The 25291-nt window shown below is 39.9% G+C and overlaps 1 protein-coding gene across 1 annotated transcript in view; it reads right to left on the reverse strand.

Moving 5' to 3' along the window:
* Nucleotides 1-25291, reverse strand: part of UVRAG (UV radiation resistance associated) — a 333633-nt gene that overhangs the window by 11208 nt on the left and 297134 nt on the right. Inside the window, exon 14 of the mRNA XM_030828684.1 lies at nt 14972-15063. Within this exon, the coding sequence (XP_030684544.1) occupies nt 14972-15063 (92 nt within the window). The remainder of the gene's footprint in view (nt 1-14971; nt 15064-25291) is intronic.

Raw genomic sequence — 25291 nt, forward strand, 5'->3', positions numbered from 1 at the left:
ATGTGAGGTCTTGGCCATCAGGCCTCCATGGCCCAGCTTGGGCCAGTGGACAGAGGATGAGGGGGTGCCTATTGCTGAGAGCCCATCTGGAGGCCAGCTCAGGCTCCAGGCTGAGCTCCATGGGATCAGGGAATACACAGTGATCCTCCACGGAAACAAAGATAGGTCCTGGGAGGGGTCAAGTCAACCACTTCACTCATCAGCTTTCACTTTAAGAAATCATCATACAAATTAATGTAGTAAAATCACAGGCAACCAACATTATGAGGACTGTAAAATGGTCTGTAGAAACAGACATAGCCCATCTTGATGTCATTTATATAGGGCTTAAGTAACATCCTACACGAGAACATGGAAAGAACAAGAAAGAGATGCCAGGAATGATACCTGGGGACCCCTCGGAGTATCTGGACAATACTTGAGACTTGGGAATAATAAACTGTTTATGCTGAAAACCAGGGAAAAAAATTTAAAAAAACCCTCTACCTTTGCCAGGGAAACCAGAGGAACAACAATCTCACAGAACCCAGCCCCCAGAAGGAACTCGACAGGGAAATTAAAACCCTGGTCAGAGAATGCTTTCAGAGTTTAAAAAATAGACTTGGAAGGGAGCTAAAGGATGCGTTAGACTCCCAGGGCCAGTGACACAATCTGTGAGATGGAGTCTTTGAAAGATACTACTAACACTGACCTACCATCAGCTCTCTAATAAACTCTCACATGAACAAAACTGTAAGCGTTTAGTTGTTTGTTATTTTAAAAGAAAAATGGATAGCTCTGCCACCATTTTCAGAGATGCTGGAGGCCTTGGGTAGAAGTGCTTGAGTTACAATTAGCTGCCATTTAATTACTATTTAGTAAGAGACTGGGACTCTAGAGATGACATCTTGGTAACCTTATCTTTTGTAGTCCCCTATACTCCTAAAGGAGGCAGAGTATAAAACGAATTAATTGATTTACCCCCTTATTCAAATACATATTGAGCATCTACTATACACTAGGCGCTGCGCTAGACTCTGGGGATATAACAATTGGAAAAAAGCCATGGTTCATGTTTTCATGGAATTTATTGTCTAGTGAGAGAGGACAGACAAGTATCACAGAATCACATACATCAATGTCAAACAACCACCTCCGACCCGTGCTATGCAGGAGAGGACACGGGCTCAAAGAGCTTGTAGCAGAGATCTGACCCAGACAGAGAAGGCCAAGATTAGAAGGGCCAGTAGAGTTCTTTACCAGGTAAAGAATGGGTTGGTGGGGAGACTATCTTCCAGGTAGCAGGAACAGCATTTGCTAAGACCTTTTGTCAAGAAAGATAACAATGTTCGAGAATCCAAAAGGTCCATGAGTGAAGAGTTCTACGGTAGATGATAAAACTCAGTAGGAACACAAAGTCTGGACCATGCAGAAGCCACAAGCCATGTTTAGAACTTTCAGGCAAAGGACAGAGAGAGCGAGAGAGAGAGCGAGAGAGAGAGCGAGAGAGAGAGCGAGAGAGCATAAGAGTGAGTGTGTGTGTGTGTCAGAGGTGGAGAGAGAGAGAGAGAGACATTTATACTTTGGAAAGTGCACTCTGGCTGCAGTTGGAGAGCAGACTGGAGGGGCCCAGAGTGGATGGTGGGAGACTGCAGGCTGTGCAGTAGTACAGGTGAAAGGTAATGGAGGCGTGGATCAGAATGGAAATGTACAGACATAGGCAAATAGAAATAGCAGGAGAAATTGGCAGGAGTTGCCAGAGTTGGATATAAGGGTGAGGAAGAAAAGGAGGAACCAAGGTTTTTGCCTGGCTTCCTGGCTAGTGTAAAAGAATGAAAAGTGGTTTCATTTGCAGAAAGCAAAGAGCTTATCATGATTGGGACGGAAGACTGGTAGAAAAACGCATGGGCACTTAGAATGTGCTGTGAAAATGTACAGGAGGCAATTTCTGATATCATAACTTATCTCCACTTAGAATAAAGTGAGAGAAAAAAGGGCCTAGGACTGAGCCTTTAGGAGCTCCAGCTTTTCGTGAAGAGGTAGAGGAAAAGGAGCCTCCGAATGAGATAAGAAGGAGCATTCAGAGAGGAATGAAGAAAACCAGGAGAAGGCTGTAATAACAAGATTCCTTTTCTGGAATCACCAGATGCTAAATGATCCCTTGTGTAAAATACTTTATTCTTAACATAGTTATAGGCGAGGTTGTCCATGTAATGGTTAAAGCAGGACTTCTAAAACTGCTCTGCCTGGGCTCAAATCTTAGCTCTTCCACTTGATGGCTGTGTCACATTAAGTTATTTAACCCCTCAGTTCCTCAGTTTCCTCATTTCTAAGATGGCAGAGGTTAGTGGGTCCTAATTCACAGGGCTGTGTGAGGATTAAATGAGTTAACTGAATAATATGTTCAAAGTGCTTTGGAAGAGTGCCTGGTTTGCAGTAATAGTCACTTGACATTAGCTATAATGATATTAACTATTATTATACATTGCTATCCATTAAGAGAATTATAGAATAAACATCATATAAAATGATATTTAAACTCTTTAAAATTAAAACACGGGGAATTTCCTCAGATGGATCCAGAGGCTAAAACAAAACAAAACAGAACAAAACAACACACAGGGAATTATATCTAAATCGAGCTTAACCCAAAGGTCACAGCTGGGCGGGGTGGCTCATGCCTGCAGTCCCAGTACTTTGGGAGGGAGAGGTGGGGAGAATCATTTGAGCCCAGGAGTTCGAGGTTGCAGTGAGCTATGATGGCGCCACTGCACTCCAGCCTGAGCAACAGAGTGAGACACTGTCTCAAAACAAACAAACAAACAAAAAACACTTCCCATGCCTGGCACCCAAGGTCATACTGAAGCAGCCAGTGCTCATTTCTAATGCTGCCGACACTTAACAGCTTTTGATGGGTAAAGACCATATCGCTAAGCCTTCTTGAAACTTAGTACAGTGCATTCGATCCAGAAGGATACTTATTTACCAACACTTATCAACATATGCTAAAGCAGTGGCCCCCAACCTTTTTGGCACCAGGGACTGGTTTCATGGAAGACAATTTTTCCATGGGCTACGGGCAGGGGGCTGGTTTCAGGATGAAACTATTCCATCTCAGATCATCAGGCATTAGCTTCTCACAAGGAGCACACAACCTAGATCCCCGCATGAGCATTTCACAGTAGGGTTTGCGCTTCTATGAGAATCTAATGTTGCTGCTGATCTGACAGGAGGCGGAGCTCAGGGGTAACACTCGCTTGCCCTCTACTCACCTCCTGCTGTGAGGCCTGGTTCCTAACAGGACATGGACTGCTACCGGTACATGGCCGAGGGTTGGGGACCCCAGTGCTAATGAATGCCAACTGAAAAACACTGCTTTTTTAGTGTGCCTATCTCAGTGGCTTTTGTACTAATTCCCACTTCAATTCATTTAAGTATGCCCATCTTCTAAAACCCAATTCAAGTCCTAACTCTTTTTTTTTTTTTTTTTTTTTTTTTGAGATGGAGTCTCGCTCTTTTTGCCCAGGCTTGAGTGCAATAGTGCAATCTTGGCTCACTGCAACCTCTGCCTCCCATGTTCAAGTGATTCTTGTGCCTCAGCCTCCCAGGTAGCTGGGATTACAAGCATACACTACCATGTCCGGCTAATTTTTGTATTTTTAGTACAGATGGGGTTTCACCATGTTGGTCAGGCTGGTCTTGAACTCCTGACCTCAAATGATCCGCCCACCTTGGCCTCCCAAAGTGCTGGGATTACAGGTGTGAGCCACCACGCCAGGCCTCATTCATTCATTCTTTCTTTTCTTTTTTTTTTTTTTTTTTTTTTGGAGACGGAGTTTTGCTCTTGTTGCCCAGGCTGGAGTGCAATGGCACAGTCTCGGCTCACTGCAACCTCCACCTCCTGGGTTCAAGTGATTCAAGTAGCTTGGATTACAGGTGAGTGCCACCACGCCCGGCTAATTTTTTGTATTAATAGAGACGGGTTTTCACCATGTTGGTCAGCTGGTCTCGAACTCCTGACCTCAGGTGATCCACCCGCCTCGGCCCCCCAAAGTGCTGGGATTACAGGCATGAGCCACTGTGCCCGGCCCTCATTCATTCTTTAACTCATTTCTTTAACTCCTTCATTCTGTCTTCTTTAATCATGCCAATCTAAGTGATCTCTTTGAACTATGATGGTAGTACTTATTTTACCATCCAACTGATGCTTAATGTGATCACTTGCATTTTCAACACATATTTCAGACATTACTGAAATCCACATTTCATTGCCTGACAGTTTTTGAGTCTCTGGAAATAAAGAGATGTATAAAATAAGATTCCTATCATTAAGGAGTTCCCACTCTAGTAGAGAAGACAGAGAGTAAACCAATAACCAGAACACCATGGTGTTTTGAATACAATACACATTTTGTATATTACAGTGAAGAAGGGAATCAGTAATCAGTGGGAAGACTCATCAGAGGAGGTTGTATTTGATTGGCACCTTGAAGGATAAGTGGAAGCTAACCAGGCAGTGTATGTGTGTGTTGGGGGCATGGTATAGCAAGAAATGAAGGGACAGGCATTTAAGGCAGAATAAAATACGGTATTTGTGTGCAGTCCAACTGTGGAGCCAAGTCTTGTAAACAGCATATGGCAGGGATCTAGTCTTTATTTCTGGAAACCCACTCTTCTGCTTTCCAATATAACTTAGTACAGAGCACACAGATACTCAGTGAATATACTTGTTTTATGTATAAATGAATTTAATTAGTTGTATGCAAAAGGAAACATTTAGGTGATTTTTTTGGCAATGTGTTGAGAAAAACAGAACTGCCTCAATATATTGTTATAGTAAATCTTAAAGATGAAATACTATGTAGCCATTAAAAATGATGCTAAAAAGTTTTAAAGGGCATTGATAAAATACTTAAGACATTATGTTATACAAAAAAGCTGTAAGGACTGTGCTGTCCACCATGACCACTAGGAACTGGTTGCTGGAACCTGAAATGTGGTTAGTCTGACTTGAGATGTGCTATAAGTGTAAACTGGATTTAGAAGGCTTAGTATGAAAAAAGAGAATGTAAAAGATTTATTAATAATCTTTAAAATGTTGATTACATGTCTACAAGATATTCTGGATATGTAACTTGGATTTTATTTGAATTAAATAAAATATATTAAAATTAGCTTACCTGTTTATTTTTAGCTTTTTAAAAATGTGACTGCCAGAATACTTAAATTTATATGTATGGCTCATATGATATTTCTATTGACAAGTGTTGGTACAGATGGTAAGATCTGAATTAGAAAAGAAATACAAGGAAAACTGACTAATATAACAGTGATTTTTTGTGCCTGAATTATGGGGGCTATTGTTTCCCTTCTGTATATTTTTACAACTTCTAAATTTTATTTATTGAACACATACTATTTTATAATCAAAAGGAGTAAACAGACATAAAGAAGACCCAAGTAAAAACAATGGGAAAATAGATCTCAATTTGGTTCACAGACTTGGTTGCTGGAGTCGGCGAGAGGCGGTGCCGGGATACCCGAGTGCCTTTCTGTCGCCAGTGGAGGGTTAGTACACAAAGGATGTTGGCCAGCTGTTCTCCACCCTGACTAGAGGCAGAAAAAAGTGGAAATGGGTGTTAACCGCAGGAGGGGGCCTGTAGGTTAAATATAGGGAAGAATTTCCTGAAGTGAGGGTGTTTAAACTCCGGAATGAGTTATGGAAGAAGCCTGGTCCCCTAAGGTCTTTTAAAATACTACAGATACCCATATGCCTTGTGTGTTCCTGTCTAGAGGCAAGGAGATGACTCGTCAAGGTTCTTCTGAAACAGCTATCTTAGAGAAAATAACTCCAATAAAACTTTCTTTTTCACTTATTTTTGACTAGGCTTAACTTTTCATATTAGGGGTGCCGGCCTGCAAGAAATGCCCTCAAAGGCAAGCCTGTCTGATACAGCTACCTTAACTAGGACTCTTGAGACGTCAAAGACAATGTTATTTGATCTAAATTTAAAAACCAACGTGAGCTAGACAACATGTTTTTTACTTCCCTAGAGGGTCATCTGCCAGATTTCAGTTCTGAATTCAGCATAAGGATGATGGATGGAAAGGAAGAGAGTAGATCTGTTTCTAAAAAGCGAGGCTTTGTAAAGATTTCAATACTGGATACTGCCTCATTTTCAAGAGTGAGTGGTTTGGTGTAAAAGCAGAACTACCATATCATTACTCGATTTTAAGGAAAGTAGATTGGCTCATTTATTCTAAATTTTCATTATTCTCAGTTTACTGAAAAAACATTTTCCTAAAATGTGTCAAAGTTCTTAGGTATTTTCTTCTTCTAATACTTTTATTTAAAGCTATAGCTTGATTCTATTTTCCAAAAGGAATGGAAGACTATATTAGAAATAGGTCAGCAGAAGGACTATCTGGAGATTTTACCACTAAAATGAGATGGCCTCACATAAAGCCACTAGTTACTTCTCCCAACATTAAACACTGGTGTTTGTTAAACACTAAAGTACTCTGGAGAAATATTCTAGCATGCTGTTGAACAGCCAAGGATACTTCTCAGTGCTCTATCCTTACTAAGGTCACTGAAATTGATTCTGTCTCTTTAAAAATGGCTTGCTTAGCCCTAAAACAAAATAAGTCGGCCCAACGTTGCCCTCCATCATTGTAGCAGACTACACACTAATGATGGGCCTCACGTTGTAAGTCCCACATGACGGCGAGAATGAAAAATGTATAGGAATATTCTTGTAAGTCATGTCCTTCAAAATATTTGTCTTATCTAATGATTTAGATTAAAAACTAAACAACTGTCAACTAAGCAACAGCAGGGAAAATCTTACACTTTTGAATCTTTGTCTCCTGAACAATGCTATATGCAGAATAGATACTTAATGAATTGTTAAATGCAAAAACAATACTTAATAATACTTTGCACAGTTCATTTTAGTTTATAAACCACTTTGATGAACATTATCTCATTTGGCCTACAAAAACTATGCTTGGGAAATAGTTTCCCAGTAACTGGTGGTATTAACTCCATTTAAAGAACTGATACTCAGCCGGGCGTGGTGGCTCATGCCTGTAATCCCAGCACTTTGGGAGGCCGAGGCGGGTGGATCACGAGGTCAGGAGTTTGAGACCAGCCTGGCCAACATGGTGAAACCCCATCTCTACTAATTATGGAATGCTTCCTGGACAAATACTATGGGCAAATACGCTTTAGGCCACTCACCTGACCCACGTGCTTCCTTCAGTGTTCCTGTTTCTTAACCAGTGAAATTGAAACGTGATCATTTTTGTTTATTTCAGTCTTAAAGTTCTTAAATTCTTCCCAAAGTTTTATTACTTTTAGTTTCCTCCCTCTTGGAGGTAACTGAGGTAGAATAAACAACCAGGAATGTTTCCACCAGGCCTGCTGCCTGATTTTGCAGTGTATCTTTCCAGCGCTCTGGATTTGACTCTGGTGGGTTTCCCTGAGGAAGGTAGGAGGCACTAGAATGGAGGTGGCACAGAGACAGAAGGGCAGGGGAAGGGCAGAGAAGGAAGAGAATGGCCATTACCCAATAATGGGCACTGTGATATGGTAAAAAGAATATGGGATCAGGAGTCAGATAATCTGGGTTTCTGGTCCCAGTTCCATCACTTAGTATCACGTGATCTTGGCAAGGCACTTGGCACACTGAGTCTCAGTTTTCTGGTTTGTAAAATAGTGGTCATTCTTCTTGCCCAGCTACCCTCACAAGGTTCTTGCAAGCTTAAGTAAAAACATAGAAAGTTTTGCAAGTAAGAGATTTTATTATTCGTAACTTCTAACTATGGGTGAGAGTTACCTAAGAAGACAGGTACCAAAAAAAGTTTGTACGCAAACAGATTTTAGGGTACTTATCTCTGAGGCCTCAGAGTGGTCTTATAAAGGACTTGGGGAAAGTGAGAGGTAGACAGATGGTAAATCTTCTGTACCATTAATGTACAAGAGAGCATGAGCCAAAATATGAACAAGAGCCATATTCTTTTTTTTTTTTTTTTTTTGAGAAGGAGTCTCGCTCTTTCACCCAGGCTGGAGTGCAGTGGCGCGATCTCGGCTTACTGCAGGCTCCGCCCCCTGGGGTTCACGCCATTCTCCTGCCTCAGCCTCCCGTGTAGCTGGGACTACAGGCGCCCGCCACCTCGCCCGGCTAATTTTTTGTATTTTTAGTAGAGATGGGGTTTCACCGTGTTAGCCAGGATGGTCTTGATCTCCTGACCTCATGATCCGCCCGCCTTGGCCTCCCAAAGTGCTGGGATTACAGGCGTGAGCCACCGTGCCCGGCCGAACAAGAGCCATATTCTATACCTAGCTGTAAGATGACTATAGATGTCAAAGTAAAAACACCTATAGCAAAGGATGCATTTGATTCTAAAAAGATATAGACAGTAACTACGATTCATTTATTCATTACAAAAGCTACTGCTTATTAAGTATTACTAAGTGCCAGGCAGTATGTTAGGTACTTACCTATTTAATTCTTATGACCACACTATTAGGTAGGCACTATTACGCTCATTTTATAGGTAAAGGGATTGAGGCAGGCAGCTTAAACCTGTTTGAGGTCACAGAGAGTAAATGGTGGTGCTGGTATTCAAATTCATAGTCCTAGTCTTTCTACCTAACTGGGCCACTGTTTCTTAACCTACTCTGTCCTATACCCCAATCCTCATGTGGCCAAATTCTTCTTTTGCTCCAGATCCACTCTCCACTGAAATGTCATCTCCTTAGTGAAGGTTTGTCTACACCCCTCACACCAGGAACTAAAGGGTTTCCTCTGAATGTTAAAAATAACTCTCCCTTATAGCATGTCATACTTTTTACTTTTTTCAGTACATGTTGTTTTATTCCTATTTCACCACCTTAATTAGACCGTAAGCTCCTTGAACACAAGCTCAAGGAGCATATTCCATGAGTAGAACAGCTCAGATGGCTTCTTCATTCCCTTCTCTAGCCTCCCTGGCTTCCAAAATGCCAGGCTGGGACCACAGAGATGAGTAAGACGTGGTCCCCAGTCCCAAGCTGCTCAAAAGCCTAGTGGGTAAGACTCGGCAAAGAAGTGACTCTAAGCTACTGAGGGAATACATACTTATCTCTGTAGCCGCCACTGTGGTATTGAGTGAATGAATGAATGAGGTAGGATATGAGCTGGATCTTGAAGTGAGAGCAACATCTGGATAGGGCAGAGGAAGGGGCAGGCTATTCTGGGTAGTGGGAACTTGCCTAAGTAAAGAACGGAGGTCGCAAATGAGAGTGCTATGCCTGGGGGTCAGTTGAGAAAGGGCGGGAGAGTGGTGGAGAGATAAAATCGAGGCACTGCCTGAGGACCCGGATGGTGGGGCCCCATCACACAGCCCATTCACAGCAACCTCAGCACATAATCTCTTCAACTCAGTTCTAAACTTATCGTCTTACAGGCAGCCATTAGGCTGCAGCTTGCATGCACATTCTTCAGCACCCACATCAGTGGTGCATGTGCATGTCAATCTGAGTCTCAGATCACTATGTAGGCAATAGTAAAAGAAAACTGGGATGTTTAAATGACATTCTGGTGACTTTTAATCACAGTATTCAAGAGCACAGATTCTAAGCTGAAATTCTGCTTTTCAAAATTGTGTTGCTTGGCAGTTACAAGTAGGTTATAATCTTAGGATGAAAAAATGGGCACTCCTTTTGGAAAGACCTGGCATAAATCACTGAGAGCTGTGCCCTGTGCAACTGTGTTCATAAAAAATGGGGGTTCATTTTAGGATTAATCAGGTCCATCATTCTCATATTAGCTAAGAATTCCGTAATGTGCAAGAAAAAGAATTACTTTATTAAAAGGATTTTTATCACAGCTTTTCTTTACAAAATAAAACAAAACAAGCTGTCACATAACTTTGAAGCTTACCATAAGGAGGAATTCAGTGAATGCACTGATCCTCAGCCAGTATGAAATCCTCAACACCATAAGAACATACAGCAATCTGCCTCCCCAGGGACCAATCTGTGAATGGTAACAACCACACAGAAAATGGAAGTGTTTTGCTTTACAAAAGATGTAAGAGCCTCCCTTAGGAACCTGAGTTTTTTTACCCTTTGCCCTAAGGAGCACAGGCTTGAGAGGTAACTCCTCACTCCACGGCTGCTCTCGGAAATTCTCAGATTTCCTCTGAGACTCAAAGTGCTTGCTCCGGCTTTGTTTAGCTTTGTGACTTCCAGCCTGGCTTCCTGCCGTGATCTTTACTTGGAACTGATATGTAGCATTCATTTTGCAGTGCTTTGCATCTACTTTAATAGCCTATTTTACATTACAGTACCATAAAGTGGCACATTCCTGTTCACTCAGTGTTAATGTGCTTGGCACAGCTGGCACAGAGGGGCATTACATTTATAAATGTATGAGCTTGGAGCTTAATGGGTTTGCTGCATCAGTGCCAGGACACCTAGATTCTAGTTTTATTGCTACAGGTTCATGGGTCAATTATGCCTGGAAAGTCAATTAATTTCTCCGTACCTTAGAACCGAGAGTTGCTGGAAATTACAGTGTTTTAAGAGTGGAAGGGCAGTCAGGTTGCAATGAGGAAGCATTTATATGTAAATAATTTGAGTAAATTGTCTACAGACATCTCAGAAGAAAAGGACCTAATCTCTAAGGTTCCAGTAATTTGTTGTGATTTGTTTCTCATTCCAAATGCTTTTTCATTTCTAATTTTGTATTTGTAATTTTGTATTCTTTTTCTTAAAAAGGATTGCCAAGGAACCACAAGGCCCAGATTCTCCCCATTCTTAAAATGAATTTGCATTCCAGCCAAGGTGCCTATTCATTGCCAATAAAGCTGCTGTATTCATAAAGCCTGCTTTTCTTAAACTATTCCCTCTCTATGAGGCGATGAGATGAGGATGGTGGTAGGAAAGAAGGAAGAGACAGAGCACATTCTACACAGAGGAAGAGTGAGTGCAACCACTCAGACAGGAAAGAGCTTATTCACATGACTACACAGAGGCCAGTGCAGTGACAGGATGTGAGAGTGGAAAGGGGGTGGTATCAGATGAGGCAGAGGCCAAGTAGACTATGGAAGAAAACTTGGATTTCACTCTTGCCACTGAAGCTGAAGAGTGATTAAGATCTAGCCAACATCTAAAAAGATAATTCTGGCTACTATGGAGAGTGGACAGAGGCAGTACAAGACAGGGAGACAAATTGCACTGGTGTAGCTGTTTGAGTAAGAAAAGGTGGTGGCTTGGACTGGAGTGGCAATAGCAGAGATGGGAAGTGAACAGATTGATATGTATTTTGCAGATAGTGATGACAGGGCTTGCTGATGAATAAGATTAGCTCTGATGTGAGTGAAGAAAAGAAGGGGATCAAGGATGATGCCCTGGTTTGAGCAACTGGGTAGACAGGGTCCCATTAGCTGACAGGAATTATGCTGGTGGAAGGAGGGCTTTAGCTGTGTTGAGGCTGAGATGCTTGTAATACTCCCAGGGGCAGAGTCAAGTAGGCCCCTGGCTATCCAGAGTGTGCAGGACAGGTTTACACTGAAAACAAAACTTTGGGAGTCATAAGCATATATGGCTTTCAAAACGATGGGAATGGGTGAGAACACTTAAGAAGAGGGTAGAGAGGAGGCGGAGGAGGAGAGAAAAAAAGAGAAGAGAGTAGAGACAGAAAAACGGAAGAGGGCCTAAGATGGGGCCATGGAGAAGCTAGAAGCAGGAAAGCCAGGAGAGGGCAGTTCTGTGGAAGACAATAAGGAAGAGTGTTTTAGGAAGGCAGGAATGGCCAGCAAGGCCAGGTGCCACTGAACAGGATAAGGATGAAAAGTGACCTTTGAGTTTGGGTCTATGTTTAGAATTCGGTAGGCACCAAGCTAGATAAAAGGAATTTCAGTATACTCATAGAACTAAAAATCAGACTGGAGTGAGTTAATGAGGAATTGGAAAAACAGAACAGAAACAGACCTGTAAGCATTACAGAAATTAAATCAGTAGTTAAAAATCTACACTCTTCCCAGCAACAAACAAAAAACACTAGTTTTTTCTAGGTTCTACCATACCTTTAAGATAGAGATACTTCCTCCTATCTTACATAAACTGTTCTGGAGAATAGAAAAGAAGGTAAAGATCCTCAATTTATTTTATGAAGCTCTTATAACCTCATCATGTTTGGTCAATTCTAACCAAAATCAGACATGGATTTTATGTGAAAGAAAAACTGTAGGCCAGTCTCATTTCAGTTTGCAGATGGAGACATTCTAAAATATTAGCCAAGGAATCCAACAATGTAGGAAAAAATAATACATCATGACCAGGAGGCAAAGATGGTTTAACATTAGAAAAACGTAGTGTTACCTCAATAGATTCAGAATAAACATGGTAAAATTCAAAATACACACATTCATGATTAAAAAACAACTCTTAGTAAGCTGAAAATAGAAAAATTCTTCCTTTTGCTAATGCAGGATATCTACCCAAATCTACAATAAATATAATACTTAATGGTGAAAAAGTCCTGACCCCCTGACCTATCCCTTTGAAGTCAGAAGACAAGGATATCCACTATCACTGCTCCTGTTCTGTAATAAAACATAGTAAGACAAGAAAAAGTAATGAAGTTATAAAACTAGAAACAATACCATTATTCACTAAAAATATGATTGTATACACAAAAAATCCAAGAGAATCGAAACAAACTATTGTAACTAATGTTAACCAGAACACACTCTCAAAATACTAAAAATCAGTGCTATTCCTGTACACCAGCCAGAAAATGTTAACTATTATAAGAAAAACATTTACAACAGCAACCAAAACTGTAAGCTAATAGGACTAAGTATATCTAATAAACGATGCATAGACTTTTATGTAGAAAATTATAAATCTCATGGAGGTATGTTTTAAAAAAGCAAGCGATATAACATGTTCATAGGAAGACCCAATGTCATAAAGCTGTGAAATCACTCAAAGACTCAGTCAAGAAAAGCCAAGAGTTTTGAAGAAGAGCCTTTCCTAACAGATATTTCCCTAACAGATATGGAGGTTAGCTTTTCCCTAACAGATATCAAGAAAGTTGGAGGTATTTTCCTTTTCTGTTCCTTTGAAGGAACATGGCTTAGGAGTTAACACTCTTGGTTCTCTCCATCCTCTCACTCTCTCAGAGGAGGAGGGACTTTTCTGATTGGTGAATTTAGAGGGCAAAATAGCAACTGGGTATTCTTGACTCAGCCCTATCTGAGCTCCTGCAGAGAAGTCACCTGATCACTGTCTGCCAATGTAGTAAAGGGCCTGCCTCTGTAGGGAAAGCCTGTGGCTCTCCAGTTTACACTGTGATTATGAGGATAAGTTTAATTTTGAGTGATATCTTTGCAAGCCTGTTTTATTTCAGATCTAGAGCCCATTTTCCAAGTGGCTTTATCAATAGTTAAATGGACATTTTGATTTTTATTTCATCCTCAAATCTCGACAACACTTTTAGAAATTACATCTTACAATAATTAAAAATGTCATACTAATCGATGGCTAGCCAAATAAAGCAACAGAACAGAATAAGGAGCCTGGAAATGGATCTCTATGGATAAGCGAACTTGGTTTACAAAAGAGATGCCATTATCATCAGTGGAGAAAAGACAGACACTTCAGTAAATGGTTCAGGGACAATCTGCTATCTGTACTGAGCAAGATTCATTTAGTGTGATTAATTAGTGTTGTAGGTTGCCAATTTTCTCATTATTTTAGGTTATTTACCATTGTGTTAGAAAACCTCTTCATGAATTCTGTGCTTGTTTCCAACTGGACCACAAATCTCTTGGGGACAGGGCTTGAGCCTTCTCGTTTCTCTCTAAAGCACCTATCACAGAGCTTTACACAGAGAAAAGCTAAATAAATACCTGCTAGCTCACTTTTATTATTATTATTACTTTACATTAAAACTTAATTCCTCTCTCATATTCCTGAAGGCATCCGGGTCCATATCAACACCAAGCTTTAACAATTATTTTGATGTTTTGAGTGGAATTCTTTAAACAGTTGTGTATGTGCTTAACAGGAGTCCTATCTAAGACCAGACATCTGGAACTTGCCGTTTTGAAAATCAAAGTAAAGACCAACCACAGTTTTTTTACTTTTCTGAAGGCACATCGGCAGAGCAAATCAAATTTCAGAGAGGTAGAATTTCAAATCCACACAGCAGATGATGAGAAAAATACCTGGAATCAGAAGCCAGTGCTGCCCCCAGCTGTCTAACTCTACAGGCCTGCTTTCCAGGCACGTGATTTTGTAAGTTACTGCCCACTACCCAAGGATTCAAACTTCAAGAATTACTAAATGGATACAGCCAACAGCTTTCCATTTAAGTCAAGTGAATGAATCTAATGTCTTCTTTGTATCAGACTTCCCCTCTCTCCTTCTCTTTTTAAAAGGTCCATGTCTATCCTGACGGAGCACTTTCAGCAGCAGCTTGCCCTCACGGTTTAACAGGTACTGACACCACATACAAGAAACATTTCAGAATGTACCTACTGGTCTCAAACTAAGTCCTGACCCCCTGACCTATTCCTTATCTGCTTTCTTCCTTTAATGCTCACAGCCATGGTCCTGATGCTCATTCCATAATCAGGCCCTTCACCTGTTCTTTGGAAAGGTCCAAGGGGCTCTGGGTCTCCCTTACCATGAATCATACTGGCTGTCTTCCAGTTTGTCTCAGCAATGCCCTCAAGGGCTCCTTGCTCAGCCACCTTCCCAAAGTTCAAGCAATATCCCCTTGGCCCCTCCTCCCTCCAAGGGGGCTACATCCTCCTTAGCCAGACGGGAGCTTAGATCTCCCCAAGTGTGATGGAGCCTTTCATTTTCCTCCGGTATCTCATTACAGAAGAAAACTCAGAGGCAGGTGTGGAGCAATGTGGAAGTCAGAAAAGATTTTCAGGATCATTATCCACATTACAGTTTCGGGTTATCAGAGATAAAGGTACTCACCACCTGACCATTAGTCCATGCTCCATGAAGTTTTTCAGATTGGGAAGGGTTTGCCGCAAGTCTGGAGTCCCTAGTCCATGTTGATATCTTAGCTGTGAAGGTGAAAAAACAGAATTAAAGATATTTTGGCAGATTATAAGCTTTGGAAAAATGAACCACCAAACAAGTTTTTTTTTGAACTCTAAAAGAGGAAATGTAAATGTTTGATACTATTATCAGCCTCACAGTACTGTCCACTTACTGGGTATTTGACATATAGATAAGCACGTGTATGAATATGCACACCCACTTAAATTACAATGGTATTTAAGGTAGCCTCTTCATCTACTTACTGTTCTCTTGCCCCCTAAACTTAGAGAAGACTAAGAGTGACCAACTGTGGAATCAGGATATTTCAAAGACCCCTGTATCTAGCCTTCTCTTCTACCCCCAGACCCTGGTAGGGTTTGCTAGCACCAACTCCAGGGACATATACCAGAAAACCAGTGTTTCTTTTTAGATATTGCCAGCTTCCATTCAGCCCTCCCCTTTGTATAAACAAGGGTAAGGACCATCTTGTATTCATCTCTGATTCCAATAGTGTCTGGCATAGTGCTGGTACTTAGTCAATGCTTATTAAACAAATACATTGCAACTCACTTTTGACAGAGGCTGTGCTCTGTATTTCTCTTGAGTCTCTAATGTTCCTCTTTGTCCAGACCAGAGCACATAGCTGGAGAGGTGGTATAGGGAAATTGCTGGCTTGTGGGCTAGATCTGCCCTTTGTTTGATTTATTTCTGCTAGAGGCCAATTTTCTAAAATTAGGTGTCTTTTGGAGTACTTTGGATAACTTGTTAATGGTTTTCATCTGTCTGTTCTTCATTTCCTTTCACTGTGTCTCTGAATATCACCATTTGCTTCCGTAACTGACCATAACGGAGAGCCCAGGTAAGTGGATATGCATATTCACACACATGCTCATCCACACATCAAACACACAGTAAGTGGACAACACAGCTCTGCAAAAATGTGTTTTTCAAATGACATATGACACATGAAGAAAGTTTATAGACTTTATAAAATGTATGTCGGTGTACAAATGTGAAGGGGCATCAGTCTTAAGGTTTAACTCTTTTAGCACTTAAATTTAAGAGTGGCTAAGTCAAACTTTTAAATATATCCCTCTCTTAAAAAATAAAACCACAAATCATGTGAACAGAAAGCAGGCCTTCAGAGTTAGACAACGGGGTATAAATAAACACCTACTATAAACAGTCAGTTTTCTTTTGTTTGATTCTAGTATTCAACTGATTTTTCTCTGCTTGAGTGATACTTAGAGAAAGAGTTTACTCTCACTGATTCTGGGCTTTTTAAGAAAAACCTCCAAACATAACCGGGTCTCCTGAATGGTTTGAATGGATACACACATAAAGTAAGGAGGTAGAAACATACAATGTTAAAACTAAAAGGTATCTTGAATATTATTTCAGCCAATCCTTTTCTTTTGCAGATGGGAAAACTGAACCCCAGAAAGGGGAAGTAAATTATCCAGGGCCACACGGTTCAATGGCAAAGATATTATCAGCCAGGGCCTCTTTTTCACAAACCATGCTACTCTCTACCATCTACCCCAAAGTCTGAGACGAAAACTGGTAACAACACTTGAGAAAGCAGAAGGAAAATGGTTTTTTCCTTTTTCAAACCTAGCTTGGTGACCTAAATCACCTCCTGAGATTTGCTGACCTTGAATTATAAGATCTACCCCATATTAAATGACATCATTTCTTGTATTAATATAAATGCATTTTTCCATACATTGATAAAAGCAAAATGGCTGATATCCCAACATGACATTCCTGAATTCATTGTTTCAATAAGAAGTGAAATCGTTTACACATGGCATGGAAATTTTACCTGTGATTCATATTGAAAAATATTAAACATCAGGGAAAAAAAAAAAACTTACTGAAATAACACTAAGCTATGTGTCTCCGAGTGAGTGCACAGACAATTGCCTGCCCCAGGTTCCACAATGGAAGATGGGTGTTGAACTGTTTTCAGAGACCACAGTGAAAATTTCTCTCCAAGTCTGATTCTAACCAAAAAAAAGAAAAATGTGGGAATTTCAAGCCTCTGTCTGGGTCTTAACTCTCCATTTGCTGCATAGTACTATTTTTTTTTTAATCATAGAATCTTTGAATTTTACAGCTTAAAGAGACCCTGGAGATAATCTTTCCAACCTTCTTCCTCTTATAAATGAAGAAACTAAGGCCCAGGAAGACAAGAGCATCCTGTCCAAAGTCACAGGGATGATAAGGGACAAAGCCAAGGCTAGAACCGCTTAATAACAGCTCCAAATTCTACCATATTACCCTTTTAATTTTCCACATAGGGAACTCAAAAATAAATGCATACATTACACATATTATTAATAAAGTATAAGTACGGTTTAACAAGTAAACCACTATAAGATTTATAATGAAAAAAAAAGCAGTTCTCTGCTCTACTATCTACCCCAAACTCTGAGAACACCTTTTAGCTGTTTCTTCTTTACCTCATATTTCTGAATAATATGCTTATATTAAGATTTCTTATTCTCCCTTCCCCTCCAGTTAGAGACATCATCTACTATGCTCCCACCATGGAAGATGAGAATTTAGCACTCTTACACCACTTTGCTCTCACACAAACATTTTATCCCCTTTCCCATACATACATTATCTACTGGCTTTTTCTTAAAGAATATGAGAACTTGACTCTACTCTCCCACACAGAGTTCCCTTCCACATCTTCTCAATACATTCAATATCACATTTTAAATTAAATCAATATTTACGGTTTACCTCATTATACCTACATAAATACTGTTCACTGCTGAGCCATGTAATGTATTATTCCTTTCTTGTACTTTTTTGTTTCACTGGAAGTGATAACTGCCATTTTTTCCATCAGTTGAGCTTTTCTATGTACTTGTCACTAGATACTCCCCAAACTCTGATGAAAATGTTAAAACTGGCCAGGCGTGGTGGCTCACTCCCGTAATCCCAGCACTTTGGGAAGCCGAGGTGGGTGGAGTTTCAGACCAGTCTGGGCAACATGGTGAAACACTATCTCTACCAAAAATACAAAAAATTATCCGGGCATGGTGGTGCATGCCTGTGGTCCCAGCTACTCAGGAGGCTGAGGTGGGAGGATCGCTTGAGCCTGGGAGGTTGAGGCTGCAGTGAGCTGAGATTGTGCCACTGCACTCCAGCGTGGGTGATAAGAGTGAGACCCTGTCTCAAAAAAAAAAAAAAAAAAGAAAAAAGAAATAAAATAACTTTAAAACTCTTCTCAATCTAACTAAACACACCATAAAATTGATCAAGTCCATTTTGCTCTTAGAGATATATTTCCTGAAGCCTCCTCTCTCTGCTTCAACCTGAACTGGCTGCTAGCTAGGCCTGCTGCATTATCTTCCTACAAGCTTCTTTAGCCATCATGCTGGAAATTTTGTTTACTTTTCTCCTGTGCTGAAGCTGTTATTTCCTAGATTGTCTTCTTTCTTGATCTACTGCCTCATCTTGGTGGAGCATATCCTGTAATATCTTTCTGGGAAAGGATAGCGTGGGAGGTAACTTTTATGACATGTTGAATATTTGAAAATATAACTATTCCATTCTTATACTTGAATGATAGTTTGCCTAGGTATAGAATTCAAGGCTGCAAATACTTTTTCTTAGGTAGTTCCAAGGATTTCTTCACTGCCATTTAGCTTTTCACGTGGTGAATGAGAAACCTGTTAACATTCTGGTTCCTGATCCTTTGAATGTAAGCTGATTCTTCTCTCTGGAAGCTTTTAGGACTTTCTTCTTTAACCTTAGTACTCTGAAATTTCATAGTGATAAGCCTTCATTTCCATCTTTCATTCATCATTTTCAGTCTGTTTTCATTCCCTGGGCCGAGCACTTAGTACATCCTTTCAATATGAATACTCTTAATTGCCTAATTCTGATAATTTTCTCCTATTATTATTATTTTGTCTCCTCCTCCCTCTTCATTTTACCCTCTGGATTTTTTTTTCACTTTATTTTAGACTTTTTAAAAAAAATATTAGAGGCTTTCCTTTAATGTCTAGTAATCTTTGGCTGTTAGTTTATCTTTACAGGTGAGACTGTGAGACTTTAAAAAGCTGTGAAGAAGTCGGTGCATTGGCAGTGCTTGATGACTGGCTGTGGGGGAGGGTTCACTGCAGAATGAGTGGATGGAAATCCAGCCTTTCCACGGGGAAAGGTTAGTACTACAGCCCCAGTACTTTTCATTGCTGCCTGTTTTTTCCCCAGAAAGAATCCTCCAGTCTTCCGTCTTGAGGCATAATCTGGATCTTATTTGGGGAATAAAGTTGGAAAAGGCAGTTGGGGAACTCTGTGTTGGTATGTTATACTTTCACATAATCACCTTTTGGTAAGGCACCTTCCTTCTTGTTCCCAGTATATCAAGCAGTTTTGGTTCAGAGCTTCTTGGGCTCAATCTTTTTCAGCAAGTAAACCTTCATTTTCCCACTAGGGCATGTGGGAACATAGTTATTGGCTACACAGAGTGGGAAAAGTGAACTGAGAGTGTTACTTCTCTTTCTATAGACTGTCAATCTACCCTCCTATGTTTAGATCTATATATTGTCCCTAAATTTCATGAGGTACTCGGTACCACCACATCCTTCTGGAGTCTGTGGTTTGGATTATGTTGCTTCTTAAAGGCTTCTGCCAAGTCAGTTTATCACTCATTCGTTTACTTGCAATTTTCTAAATTTTCTTGGTCTTGTCTATTCTTTTCATCCTTGTGAATTTAAAATTTTAAAATTATTTAACCTTATTAGTAGCATTTTAGTAGAGAAGTGACTTAAACAAACATATTCAGGCAGGTAGACTCCTTGAGGTGAGGAGTTCGAGACCAGCCTAGCCAACATGGTGAGACCCCATCTCTACTAAAAATACAAAAATTAGCCAGGTGTGGTGGTGTGCACCTCCCAGCTACTCGGGAGGCTGAGGCATGAGAATCACTTGAACCTGGGAGGTGGAGGTTGCAGTCAGCCAAGATTGTGCTACTGCACTCCAGCCTGGGTAACGGAGACTCTGTCTCCAAGCAAACAAACAAATAAAAGTCTCATATATATATGGGATTTTATATATAAAAAACCAGCTTTTCAATATTGGCTAACAACTCTTCTGATAGCTTTTTACACAGTACTCACTACTCTGGCAGAAAGCTCTTTCTTGTCTCTATGTCTCCCTCTAGGCATCCTATATCTCATGTCTTATCTATTCTCAAAGAACCAACAGAAGTTCCATTTTCCATTGGAAGCTCTCTGATTACTGTAGGTAAGTGGGCATTTTACCCTTGACCCTAAACTCCTCCCCATGCCACTTTTCCATTTGTTCTTTTTGGAAAGCCTTAACTGACTGGATAGGTACTTGATAAATACTTGTTAATTAACGAGTTAAATTAATACAGGATAGGATGAAATGAGAGGCATCACGACACAGTAGAACAGGCTTAAATGCAGAAAAGCTGGGTTTGAATACCAGTACTGTCACTTACTAGTTGTTTGACTTTGAATAAGTCACTTCTCTGAGATTCCATTTCCTTACTTGTAAAATGGGGATGTTGCCTGCCTTGCAGAGCTGTTGTAAAGTTTAAATAAGATAAAGTATATAGACTGTCCAAAATAATATCTGGTACATCATAAGTGCTCAATATAAAATACCTGTTATCATTACTAATACATATATATATACACATGTACCAGATATATCTATATCTATATATATATATAATCTCCACATTATCATCGTCACAGTATCTACCACTAGGCTGAGCATAAAGCCGGTGTACAATAATGGCTTACCACTTAACTACTAAGAATGGGGGGCAGAAAAGGAAGAAGGAAAGAGTTACTTCAAATCAAAGGAAAATCTTAAGTACACTGTTCACTTTTTTAAACGCTAATTTTCATTAAGCTTCTGACTGCATGCACTCCAGAGAAGCAGGAATAAACACACACATGTCAATATCTTTAAAATAATTATATAGTGAAATGGAAAGACTGATACATGACGTGAGTGGTCAGGGAACCTGGTGAAAGACCCAGCTCTGCTGTATAGTCACGCAAACTCCTTCCTTGCTTGGGCTAGTCAAATGATTTTCAAACTTTTTAAAGTTCAATAATCTTCAACAAGTTAACTCCCTGATAAGATATTAGTAAAAATAGAAAGGAAAAGAAGGAACCAGGTCAAGGAGGAAAGGATAAGGATAGTGAAAGGGGAGAAATAACTACATTTACTAAGTCTCTATACATCCTATTCATTCATTCAGCAAATATTTATTGAGTGTCCACTAGGCTAGGCAATGTGAATCAGCTCTCTGTCTTTAGAATGAGAGGCCTGGACTCACAGCCTATTCTCACCATATAATGTGTGTAACTTTGAGCAAGTTACATAACCAATCTATGCCTTGTCTATAAAACAGGACCAACAATATTTATCTCATAAGATAGTTGTAAGAGTTCAATTAGAATTTTTATAGAGAATAGAAGTTCCTGAGGCCTGACTTTTACAGGGTAGTCATTACAACTGCTGAGGGCTAAGAGTGCTAACTGAAGAGTTCAACTTTATCTTGCTGGTTAGCAGTAAGAACCTACTCCAGGGTTTTAAGCAAGAGAGTGAACGAGGGAAACAACTGCAAAGGCAGCTACGGACAGGCTAAAAGACTGAAGTACTCTTGTCTCTAAGAAATCTTACTTCAGGTTCCATCAACACCTGCCCTCACCAACTATTATCAATTCCACACTTCCCTAAACATTATGGCTCCTTCTGCTCTCATTTTTGATTGCGGAAGGCAGATGCCAAGAAAACCAGGCAAATAAAATATTGCGTTGGGTCTGTCTAACTGCCTCAAATTAGCCTCTGAAATAAACACCTTTTGTAAAAACTTCCTACTGCACCGCCACCACCAAAAGAGTCTAAGCAGTCTTTAAGTGGAATTTTGGTTTCAATTAGTTTGAATTTCAGCTTTACTTTGATTGATTTAGGACTCCATGGGGGCAATTAAGATTTTGTTCAACTCTATGGCTAGTAGGCAACCAAGATGAAAATTGCACTTAGATAATAAGTTAGATGGGAAGTGGGGAGAAACAATGTTCAGTGGTTTCCCTGGAAAAATTAACAAACTGTATTGTCCGGTAGCAAAAGATAATCCCTATGCTAAAAAAAAAAAAAAAACAAACCAGGAAGAGCTGGCTTTATAGTTACTGGAATAAGCAAAAAAAACCCCAAGCAACAAGTACATTCAGACCACAACAGACAACTACGGCCATGCCAATTCCATTAACTATCTATGTTCTCTCTGTTTTCCTCTCCTATACCCCCTTTTTGTATAAAAATATAGTGTTTTTCCAAAGCCACATGCTGCTTTCTTCTCAAATCACTCTACATCCACTTTGCGTTTCATCAAATAAGACAGATCAACTATGATATTAGAGCTCTTGCAGTTGGAATTAACTAGTTCATGCAGCTTGATAAAAGTTGCTCCATTGATGAGGGAAGATCACTTGCAGCTCTGGAGATCATATTTAAAATGTAGTATGATTTTACTGCTGAGAAATAAATGCTGTGTTCTTGCACCCAGTAAGCATCCTCCTATTGATCCGAGAGGTTTCATTTAATATCAAAGTGCTCAATTTTATTTTTATTTTTTAAACACAATTTTTCCAGGCCAGGAAAGCCTCTGGGAATTCAGGAATCATTGTGTCATTTGGGTTTTGGCACAGGAGAAATGCAGTTTAGACAACACACACACATGTCCCCACCCTTCCAAACTGTATTCATCCACACAAAGCCACTTATTCCCTGACTTATTAGTTCCATATGTGGCCTGAGCTAAGCTGCATGATATGTTTGATACAAACCGTGTGTTATCGTGAGGGAATGTGGATTAATACAATGCTTCAAAAAAGGTTACTAAAAGATCAACACTTTCGTGATGGGATTACAATGAATTTGACTACAAAGAGAAATGGTCTGGAGAAACTGAAAATACGAAAAGAAAAATGCACATATGCATCAAAGATTTAACTTTAGAGATTTGCCTTATGTAGGCAAATATCTCTGTGGAACTAGTTACCAGTATTTCAATCCATTTTTAAGTACTACTAAGTTTCACTGACATGAAAAGAACTAGATTATGCGCTTGAAAAAAAAAGAGTACCACCATGTCAAAAACAAAATCTGCCTTCCTAGAAGAAAATGCAATTCTTTCAAGACATGGAAAAGCTACTTAAAGAATATTTAATATGAGCAATAATATTGTTTCTTACAGTGAGTCATTGCAATATATACCTCTAAGGAAAAATATAAAAACTCGATTATAGGCCTCTGGTTGCAAGAACAACCTAAGTACTTTTCCAATCCCATCTATAAACACGTGCCAGTCTTTTCCAAAATAGATATGTTATAACGTAAACACTGGACACAGCTCGGGTGTACTATTCTGAGGACTGAAGCCTAGAAGTCAAAACTAGAAGCTTTAAAGTCTAGTAATTGAAAAAGCTTTTTTCATTTCTCCTTCCAGTCACACTATCAACTGCTTTCAGAATCATGGAATTAATACTAGAGCTGAATGGCACCTCTGAAGAAAGTGAGAGGTTAAATGGCCTAAGGTTGAACAGGTTGAGTCCAGGGACCAGAATCCAAGTCTGCCAAGTTCTACCCCTACAGGCTCTTTTCTTTATATCATATGTTGCTTTATTGTATTCACAAGGCACAGATTATATCTGAGTTAAATTTACCATTATAAAATCTGCCATATTAAAAATATATCAATTAAGATGGTCCTTTGCTTTGGAATCTTACATTGGCCAGAAAGCAACCAGAAGCACTATTAAACTCACGCAACTCTGGAGTCAACCTGTTAGTGCAATCTCTATCACTTCCAATCCTTGTGAGTTGCTAAAGAGGATTAGTAATGCATATTGCAAATAAACAATCAAAGTAAAACTGCAAATTTGTCAAAAGCAGGTAAATCACGACCTTGGATGCAACTGCAATCAGTTTTAATCAGTGATCATCAAAGAAGGGCTATGTTCTCTGGAGGCTAAAGGCTATATAAGTCCATTAATGTAGATATTCACGCTGTTCAGCAGGTCCAGCAGGCCCAACTTCTGCTCCTTGCCCTCATGTTGATAGTCCAGTGTACCTCGATTTACCCCAAAATACCGTGTATTGACCTCTGGCCCAATCTGGATCTTTGATTCCCTTCACAGCTAAACCTTACTCTCTAAACTGATCAAATTTGACATTTCTGAGGCTGGGTACGGTGGCTCACGCCTGTAATCCCAGCACTTTGGGAGGCCGAGGCAGGTGGATCACCTAAGGTCAGAAGTTGGAGACCAGCCTGGCCAACATGGTAAAACCCTGTCTCTACTAAAAATACAAAAAAATTAGCCGGGCATGGTGGTGTGGGCCTGTAATCCCAGCTACTTGGGAGGCTAAGGCAAGAGAATTGCTTGAGCCTGAGAGGTGGAGGTTGCAGTGAGCTGAAATTGTGCCACTGCACTCCAGTCTGGGCAACAGAGCGGGATTCCATCTCAAAAAAAAAAAAAAAAAAAAAAAGGCATTTCTGCCTCCAACTTATTGACTTTGATGCAATCTTGGTGCAAAGAACTATACACTCAGATCAAGATCACAGTCTAATAGAACAGAGACAGTTTTCCAGAACATTGTAGAAATGGAATCATAGAGTATTTAGCCTGTTGTGTCTGCCTTCTTTCACATATGAGATTCATCCAGGTTGCTATATGTGTGAGTAGTCTGGTCCTTTTTACTGCTGAGTAGTATTCTATTGTATGGATGTACCACAAATGATTTATCTATATGCCAGTTGAGGGACATCTGGGTTGTTTCTCATTTTTATTATTAAGAATTAAGTTGCTATAAGTATGTGGACATAGGTTTTTAATTAGACTTATATTTTTATTTCTCTTGGACCAATACCTAGGAGAGGAATTGCTGGGTTGAATGGCAGATACACCTTTAACTTTATTTTTAAAATGCAAACTACTTTCCAAAGTGATTATATAAGTTTTTCATTCTCAGCAGCAATGTATGAGTGTTTCAGTTGCTGTGTACTGTCATCAGCACTTGATACTGGGTTTTAAAACTTTAGCCATTCTAGCAGTTGTATAGTAGTGTCTCAATGAAGTTTTATTTTATTTATTTTTTGTTTTTGGGACAGGGTGTCATTCTATCACTCAGGCTGGAGTGCAGTGGTGTGACCACAGCTCACTGCAGCCTTGACCTCAGGCTCAG

Source organism: Nomascus leucogenys, chromosome 15 (assembly GCF_006542625.1).
Source record: "Nomascus leucogenys isolate Asia chromosome 15, Asia_NLE_v1, whole genome shotgun sequence".
NCBI lineage: Eukaryota > Metazoa > Chordata > Mammalia > Primates > Hylobatidae > Nomascus > Nomascus leucogenys.